The following is an 8,658-nucleotide window of genomic DNA, read 5'->3' as shown; positions in this document are numbered from 1 at the left end:
CACACACACACACACACACACACACACACACACACACACAAACACAAACCCACAGATAAAATGTAGTGATTGAAAATAGTGAAACCCTGGTAAAATCTAATGGTATCATACATCCACGTCTTGTGTCTGAAGTGCAGAAAACAAAATGGAAAAAAAAAACTAAAATGGAGATAAATTCTGATGAATAATGAAAAGCATGCCCATCCTCACTGGTCTAACCCAACTTTAAACGACCACAAACCCAGAGTGTTTCCCTCTCTACCCTACCCAAACCCCAACCCCCACCCCTTTACTCCACCCTCACCTGCCCCATGCCCGTTTACCCTTCTCATATCATACCCACGTCCCCGCCTCACACTCATCCTTGTCTCCCCCTACTTTCCAACACCTGCCTCCCCAACCCTCTGCTCAATTTTAGGGTTTTCCGCGCTCCTCTGAGTCGCAGGTGAAAGCCTGGCTGAGAGGAGGAAGGAGGTGGGCGGGGTTGGGGGGAGACGGGGCTGCTGCTGGTTCGGGCTCTGGTCATCATTTATCAAAAACACAATGTCCCGTTCAGAATACAGAGTGAGGACTGGGGGGTAGAGGAGTCTTGTTGTGTGTTGAGGTTGAAGGTTGAGAACATGTTTGTGTGGTGTTAGTCTAGATGTGAGTATTTGGGTTAGTCTTGTGCGATGTGTGAAGGCATGGGGGGGTAGTGGAGGTGGGGTTGGCGTTGCTCCGGGCCTTGTCCCTCATCCCTAGTCGGAGAAGGGGGCTGGGGCAGGTTTATAGGGCTTGCGTCTTGAGCTCGATGGGCTCCCCGCGGGTGTCCTGCTGGGTCTCGCTCTCAGGGGGCCGGCTGCCCTTCAGTGTGGCCAGGCGCTCGGACAGACCTCTCATGCGTGGGAACAGCATGAAATCGTACAGGAGGGCGCCCATTGCACCTCCTATCATAGGCCCGACCCAGTACACCTGCGAGCAGCAAACATCAGTCAACACAGTCTTCACTCATTCATGATTCCTGCTCAGATTGATTTTATCTGCAGTGCTGTTGCAGTTCTTACCCAGTGGTTGATGAAGTTCCTGAAGAGCACAGCAGGGGCAAAGGACCTGGCAGGGTTCATTCCAGCTCCGGTGTAGTACATCTACAACCCAATACACTTGTTACTGTGTTGTGTTTTAAAAATATTTAGCTGTAATTTAATATCTATGTTTCCATGTGTCTCACCCCCATGAGGTGCCCAATGGTGACAGAGAAGCCGATGGATAGGGCAGCAGATCCGAGTCGTCCGTTTCTCCTCTCATCGGTCACGGCGAAGATGCATACCACAAGCTGCATGGTGAGGAAGACCTCCACAGTGGTGGCCATTCCCAGACTGATGCCCGGCTGCAGCTGGAGAGACACAGGCAAGTGAAAAAAAGTTTGCATAAATCAAAGAAATCAAAGAGGCTGGATTGAACATATACTTTGGAATTTCTCTTTTATTTAATAACACATATGGGCTCCTGAAAATAGATACCAGAAATGTTGTTTCTGGTATTTAAAATTATGGTTTCAATAGATTGCTTTACTGAACTGACAAATTCCTAAACTCTAAAATGTAGGCCATGTATTTGCTTTCTGAAAACCTCCATGTTAGGTCCTTACCGTGTTCATCGCCATGTTGCCTCTCATGTTGCCAGGTGTGACACCATACAGCACTGCAGCCCCAGCTACAGCACCCAGGCACTGGGCGACTATGTAGAAAATGGCGCGGAAAAGAGACATCTGTGAGCCAACAAGGTAGGCAAAGGTGACGGCAGGGTTAATGTGGCCGCCGCTGATGTGGCCGATGGACTGGATGAGAGTAGCAGCTGCAAGCCCGAAGCACAGGGCCACATGAAGGACATGATGAGGCCCGGTGGTCCAGCGCAGGGCAGCGCCCATGCCGAAAAATACAAAAAACATGGTCCCGAAGAACTCTGCAAAGACTGCCCGCCAAAAATTCATGGATCGGAACTCCCACATGGTGACTGTTCACTTGAGCCTCTCCACTAGACAAAGAAGATTCTTTAAAAGTAAAGATAAATGTGTACCTTTTCTGTCCTCTTCCAAAAATAAAAAAAGGATCTCCCTTTTGTAGTCAGCTAATTTGGCTGACCAAAACCACTCAGAGAGTCAGTTCAAACCAAACAGGATTTTAGAACAGACGAATCCAATCAACGGATCTTTACCAAGCCGTGAACTGGGTTGGTAAAGTCAACTCAGCTACGTTCGCTTGCCACCTCTGTCCACCTGCCGCAAAGACATAGGTGTGAGATAATGTGGGAGAGATCTCAGGTGGGATGAGTTGTCAAGAGGAGGTGGGCATCAATGCTAAAGGGGTATTTCTAAAGTAGAGATGGGGATAGACAGAGTGTCCGGTGGACCTTTTAGCCTCTCTGACGGAGGGGAGAGGGCCAGACAGGGGCTTTATAATAACCCCCCAGGGGCCCCAGCTGACGCCATAATCCCTCTGTAAGGCCAAGGGCGGGGGGCGGCAGTGCTGGACATCCTAAATCAAACAAACTTAACCCCTCTGTCGCCCCCCTATAACGGAACGAGACCAAAAGAGAGGTAGTGTATCCAAGAAGAGAAACAGATAAAGCGAAAAATGAGTGAAAATCTGTGAAATACATTATGATAGAAATTGTGGATCAAACCACAGGACAGGCAACAGGAAGTATTTGTATCTTATATTCAGTGGCATAGTTGGAAACTCTGAGGAACAGCCACGGCGAAGAGCAGCTGGAGGAGAAAGTTTTCTTTGGGGGCATATGTCATCTGTTGACATATCATAACTGTCATAATCAGGGGACACAAATGCTGATGGACAAGGACAGAAAACACAAACACGCATGCACAAAGACACGCACATGCACGCACACACATAGACATATACACAGATAATACAGTTGGGGCCCCGGACGGAAGTGCCCAAAGCTAACAGCGCTGAACTGACCCATACACTGAAATGCCTGACCCTGTGAAACCATTGTCTGTTAACAGCATATAGGCTACCTATGCCGTACGTATGGACAGAGACAAGACAAAAATACATATCAAACTACAGCATTGTCTTAAATTTGCAATGCTAAAGTTTGTGATCACATTTTATTGCTTCTGTTTATTGTTCTGGAGACAATTACACCAGCGATATGTTAACCAGTCATCAAAAGGAGGCAGCAGTCGGTGCACAGGCCTGTGAATATGAACACTAAGACCTGAACTTGACATTGCCTCAGAGCTCAGAGCCGTCACTGGCACCACGCCACAGCCGACGGCAACATAGTGGAGACACCAGAAGGTGAAGAAAGAGCTAACGAAAGTGTGGAACAACACAGATCCACAACAATCATTTACATAACACAGCGGAATGTGTATTCTTTTGTGACCGGGGCTTCTAGGAGGTGCTCGGCGTGTGTGTGTGCGTGCGTGCGTGCGTGCGTGCGTGCGTGCGTGCGTGCGTGTGTGCGTGCGTGCGTGCGTGCGTGCATGCATGCGTGCGTGTTAGAGAGTTTTGGAGGGGAGGTTACTGGGGCATCACGCTGACCAGTCGAGAGCCATCACTGTTGCTGGGGGGTGAGGGAGGGGGGGGGGGGGTGAATGCAGAAGGCTGAGTTTGCCGTTTTGACTCCCTTTTATACATGTTAGAAAGAACACACACAATACAAAATGCTGGCGACACTGTGGCAGTTATAGCTATTGTGCACGTTCTGTGTGTGTGTGTAAATAGTTTATGTATGTGTCTGCTATAGTGATACCGACATGGTTTTATTTAAGACTTGCAGTCAAATACAGATAATACAGTGCACAGTATGTTTTACATCAATTATGAATATTTATACATAATAAATATAAGTGATGTTATATTAATTTTAAAGGATCAGTTCATTCAAATCGCAAAAAATATATATATATTTTTATGCTATAGAGACGGATATCACAAAACAGGGGATTCTATCAAAGTCACAATATAGACTAGTGCCATAATTATTAAAGGCTAAATAAGTGTTGACATTCTATTCTGAATTAAGTATTTTGGTGCTGCAGAGATGTCCCAGACCATCAAGTTGTATTCTACAGACTAAAGAAAAAATATGTCTGATACAGATCCTTGCAATGAAAATGGGAATAATGATGCAAAAGTGAATATATTGTGAATCAGACAGACAGACACACAGACACACACACAGACACACACACACACACACACACACACACACACACACACACACACACACACACACACACACACACACACACACACACACACACACTGTATCCATTATATTACAAAGCTTATTTCCACTGAAGGTGTTCTTTCGTCAGAGCCATTACAGAGGTATGAAAGTCCATTTCATTATGAACAGGAGGCCTAAGAGAAGAGACGGACGCTTACAGGCACAGACATGAGAGACACGTTGGACTGATTGAAAAATAATTGAACCCACAATGCAGTGCAAGTACCTCTTTAGCATTTCAAAGCGTTCACAGACGCACCATGCAACTGAAAATGGCAAATATAAGGGTGTTTTTCAATGAGTCTCCATTATACATTTTAATGATGTGCAAATTTGAAAGTAACAATACTGAATCTCACAATATTGGTTGCACCTTTTCATGCACTAATGACAGGCCACTAGGACCTCAAAGGTCACATTCAGCCAGTTTAAAATGCAGCTTTCTCTGCTCGTGTGAAACAAAAAGCAACAGGGAAAGACTTGTTTCAGCCAGAATTGAACGCATCCAGAATGTGAGGGCTAACGTCGCAATGAAAGGAGGACTCACTGAAATGGGCCAGATGAACACTTGTAATAACATTCCCTTTGTTAGTTTATTTACTGGCAGACATATGTGTTACATTTTCTGTGGTCTCCTGAAAATTAAATAAACATAGGACACCTGCAGATATTCAGGAAAATACAGTCTTATGTGGAAGCCTATGTCAACAACCCCAAATTACTTTAAAAGAAGAAAGGACGATCAGAAAGTTGACTTAAGTAGCAAAAAATATATTTTACCCAGCTGAATAAAAGGTTTAGGGTGCTTATGATCGGTAGCTTTTGGTGGCTAATGCTGGCTAATGTAGACGAATAATGCCATTAAACCGAAAATAGACACGTGATGCCAAATCAGGCCAGGGGAGTAAAGTAGGGGGGCCCAGGCTCCTTCCCACCTACTGCCCCCCTACTTCTGCCGCAGTTGCTCAGACCACACCAGTTTAGGAAATATTATGCACTTTATCTCAACCACATTTATTTGTCAGCAGTAGTTAGCCTATTTGGATTTTGACTCATAAAATACGTCTTTCTTGGGGTAGAAATCTTGTATTTCCAAAATATCACTATTTTGATAATCAATAAATCGTGTTTTCAAGCAAAGAATTCACATATTCCATCTTCTAAAATGTGACGATTTGCTTTTTTCACTGTAAACTGACTTTCTCCAAATTTTCTGACATTTATAAAAATAAAAATAAATTACATAAATAAACAGCTGATTAATCACTTTGCAATTCATTTCAGGGTTCAGTGTCTTGACCACGAACACTTCAAAAGGAAGAGCTGGTGTTAAAACTTACAATCAGTCTTACAATTAATAGACGATTGTTTAATTGCTCTTCCACCTGAGCTACAGACGCTCTTGAGTTTTCACTTTAGGTGTTACAACTTTTGCTTAAGTCAATTATTGTAGTTATTACTTAACCTAATTCATAAGGTGAATGAAAAACACTTGAAACAGTATATCTTCTTCTTGGATCACTGTATCCATGTATATATTATTAATGTTAAATGGGCTCATGGTTAAACTGTACACTATGCGTCTGCATAAAAAATAGCTGTTGTATTGCAGGATGTATGTGGTGTTTTTCATGCATGTGTCCTCAGTTGTTTTCTTGTTTGTTGGCCTGCTTGGTTCTCATAGCGTTCTGTGTGACTATGGATAGAGATGATCCGGTCATGCTGGTCGTCTCCACAATCTCGATGTCCTTACAGGTCAGGCATGCCACCAGCTTTTGCCGAGAAGCACTGCGTGCAAAGAAGAACTCATGGGACACTCCAGCCAATACTGAGCCCATTACTGGTCCGATCCAATAAACCTGGATGAGGGCAAAAGAAAATGATTATTCATGAGATTTAAAAGATGTGTGGAGACAAAGGGATGCTTTCAATTTATCTGTGCGATGAATAGGCAACTTAAAATCACCTCAGTTGAGCTTTACAACTGTGACAATGTTCAAACTTATACAGTGTTGGAGGAATATACAAACCCTTTATTTAAGTAAAATACAATAATGTAAATGTACTCCATTATAAGTCCTGCATTCAAAATGAAAAGTGCAGAAGTATTAGCAGCTATATATAGAAAAATACTGATTCTGCAGAAAAAAACATCAAATATTACCAAACTTTATATACAGATTTGTTCAGTGGTTCTCAAAATGGGGGTCGGACCCCTTCAGAGGGTCACCATGTAAATCTGATGGGTCGAAAGATGATTAATAATAGAATTGATTAACTTTATTTATATAGCACCTTTTTTGGCACACAATGCAGCATAAAGTGTTTTACAAAAGAAGGAAGAATATAATAATTTATGTTACAGTCATTTTTTAAGACTTTTCTCTAATATTTGCATTTTTTCCAGTGCATAATTTCACCTCTTTGGGCCTTGAGAAGTCACAAAAACAACTCATAGACATCTAAAACGTGGGACAAGGGGCCACTACCAGGCCCCATCATATTTTATGTATGTTTAATGTAAAATCTTAATCGGAAAGGTAACTAACTACAGCTGTCAGATAAATGTATTCTCCCCTGTGAAAGTATAAAGTAAAGAGATACTTGAGTAAAGTGTAAGTGCCTCAAAATATTACTTAATTACAGCACTACAGTAAATGTACTTAGTTACTTTTCCACCATTATACTTTAATCAATGTCAAATATTCATTGAATTGGCTTATTCAGTAAATGACATTGCTTTAATTATTATTGTCATTAACATGACTATGACTATGATTGGATAACTATAAAGGAGCATTGGAAAAATCAGTCGCACAAGTGTTTCCACACAGACAGATGTGTATTTTAAGGCTCTCTCTCACCCAGTGGTTTTCCCAGAAGCCAGTGATGATGGCTGGACCAAGAGAACGTGCAGGGTTCATACTCGCACCGGAGAATCGCCCCTGATAGAAAGACAACACATACACTGTGTCTTGTGCATTTTGTACCATCCTGAGGTTTGACAAAAACTACCTATATTACAACATAACTTAACCAATTAACCGTAGCAGAATTGATCAGTGATTTAAGTAAGTGTGCAACATCATTCTGTATGAAAGCTACTCTTACCCCTATTAGTACTCCAGCAGTGTGTGCTAATCCAATTGCCAGGTTTCCTGGTTCTGGGTTTTCCCTCCGTCGCTGATCCTCCACTGAGAACACAGTGAAGGCCATCTGGAAGGTGCACAAAACCTCGATGCCCAGAGCCTGAGCTGCATTCAGCTCTATAGGAACCTGAGTGAGGTAAAAGAGGACTGTAAGGAGTGAATAACTCTTTAACAATATAATGTCACTCCTGCTTTTAATGGTAAGCCACTAATAATCTGAGGGCCGACCTTGTTGATGAAGTGGTCTGCAGTGGTTTTGACCGGCAGGGCCAGGTAGAGGGCCCCGGCTCCTAAAGTGGCCCCCAAACACTGTGCAGCCATATAAACAACAGCCCTGAGGACTTCCAGTCTCCGCGTGGCCAACAGAGCCAGAGTCACTGCGGGGTTCACCTGATCAGAGAGCACAGACACACTTACATATAAAGTATAGTTATGAATTTGGAAAAGTATGGGGGCCGGGACGTGCCGAACAAACTGCATATCCACGAGGCTTTGCAAATCCTAAAAAAGTTAACGGAAAACTCCAATGCAAAAAACAAAACATAACAACAAAAGTGAGCATCAATGGATGTTGACAATGAAACGTGCTGATTATTGTGTTGTGGCTTTTGCATTTGTGTTTACCATTAATGTGTTTGTGTTTTTCGTATTTACATAGTGTTTTGTATATGAATTTTGTTCGACACGTCTCAGCCACCATAGTAACAAACTCAACTGCCAGTGGTGGGAAGTATATTTACTCAGGTACTTGTACCTTATTTGAGTATATCTATTTGTATGATATTTTATAATTCTATCTGACAATATTTCAGAGGGATATGTAATTTTTACTCCACTAAATTTAATGGAAAAGTAGTTTAAACTAATAATAAAATGCTGCTTACACACTCATGCATTAGTATTAACAATCTATCAATGCCATTATATGATGCTTTATGTACATTAAGCTAATTATACTTGTGAACTTTGACTTAAGTATGTTGAAGGATTTTAAATGTAGGACTTTTACTTGACAGTGAGCATTTGTACAGTACATTGTAGTAAGGACTTTTCAAACAGTGAATCAGAGAAAGAAAAAAACAATTGTGAAACGTTCACCTGTGCACCACTTATTTCTCCAAAACATTGTCCCAGTGCAATAATCGACACACCGACTGCCACTGCTGGGTACAGGGGTCCTGTGGGGGCCTCTCCGGGGCCTGGCACAGAGGCACCCAGCACGGCGCTCACCAAAATCAGGGTGCCGAGCAGTTCTGCAAGAATGGCA

At 42.7% G+C, this 8,658-nt stretch overlaps 2 protein-coding genes across 2 annotated transcripts in view; both read right to left on the bottom strand.

Annotated features, from left to right (window-relative positions):
- Positions 1 to 765: 765 nt before the first annotated feature.
- On the bottom strand, positions 766 to 1,987 carry mipb (major intrinsic protein of lens fiber b; the record flags this gene model as incomplete). The annotated part of the gene is made up of 4 exons (XM_083919984.1): positions 766 to 951; positions 1,044 to 1,124; positions 1,208 to 1,372; positions 1,628 to 1,987. The coding sequence occupies 4 exons, from the start codon at positions 1,985 to 1,987 to the stop codon at positions 766 to 768; spliced, it is 792 nt and encodes a 263-aa protein (XP_083776110.1).
- A 3,898-nt stretch (positions 1,988 to 5,885) lies between these two features.
- LOC310952014 (aquaporin-4) overlaps positions 5,886 to 8,658 on the bottom strand; it is a gene marked incomplete at both ends in the record, with an annotated part of 3,399 nt that continues 626 nt past the window's right edge. Inside the window, 5 exons of the mRNA XM_083920501.1 lie at positions 5,886 to 6,101; positions 7,107 to 7,187; positions 7,354 to 7,518; positions 7,620 to 7,781; positions 8,490 to 8,658. The exon at positions 8,490 to 8,658 is cut by the window's right edge and continues 23 nt beyond it. Of these exons, the coding sequence (XP_083776627.1) occupies positions 5,886 to 6,101; positions 7,107 to 7,187; positions 7,354 to 7,518; positions 7,620 to 7,781; positions 8,490 to 8,658 (793 nt within the window). The remainder of the gene's footprint in view (positions 6,102 to 7,106; positions 7,188 to 7,353; positions 7,519 to 7,619; positions 7,782 to 8,489) is intronic.

This window comes from Echiichthys vipera (genome assembly GCF_963691815.1).
Source record: "Echiichthys vipera genome assembly, chromosome: 9".
NCBI classification, from domain to species: domain Eukaryota; kingdom Metazoa; phylum Chordata; class Actinopteri; order Perciformes; family Trachinidae; genus Echiichthys; species Echiichthys vipera.
The sequence above is the reverse complement of the archived record's forward strand: the minus strand, read 5'-3'. Positions and strand labels throughout refer to the sequence as shown.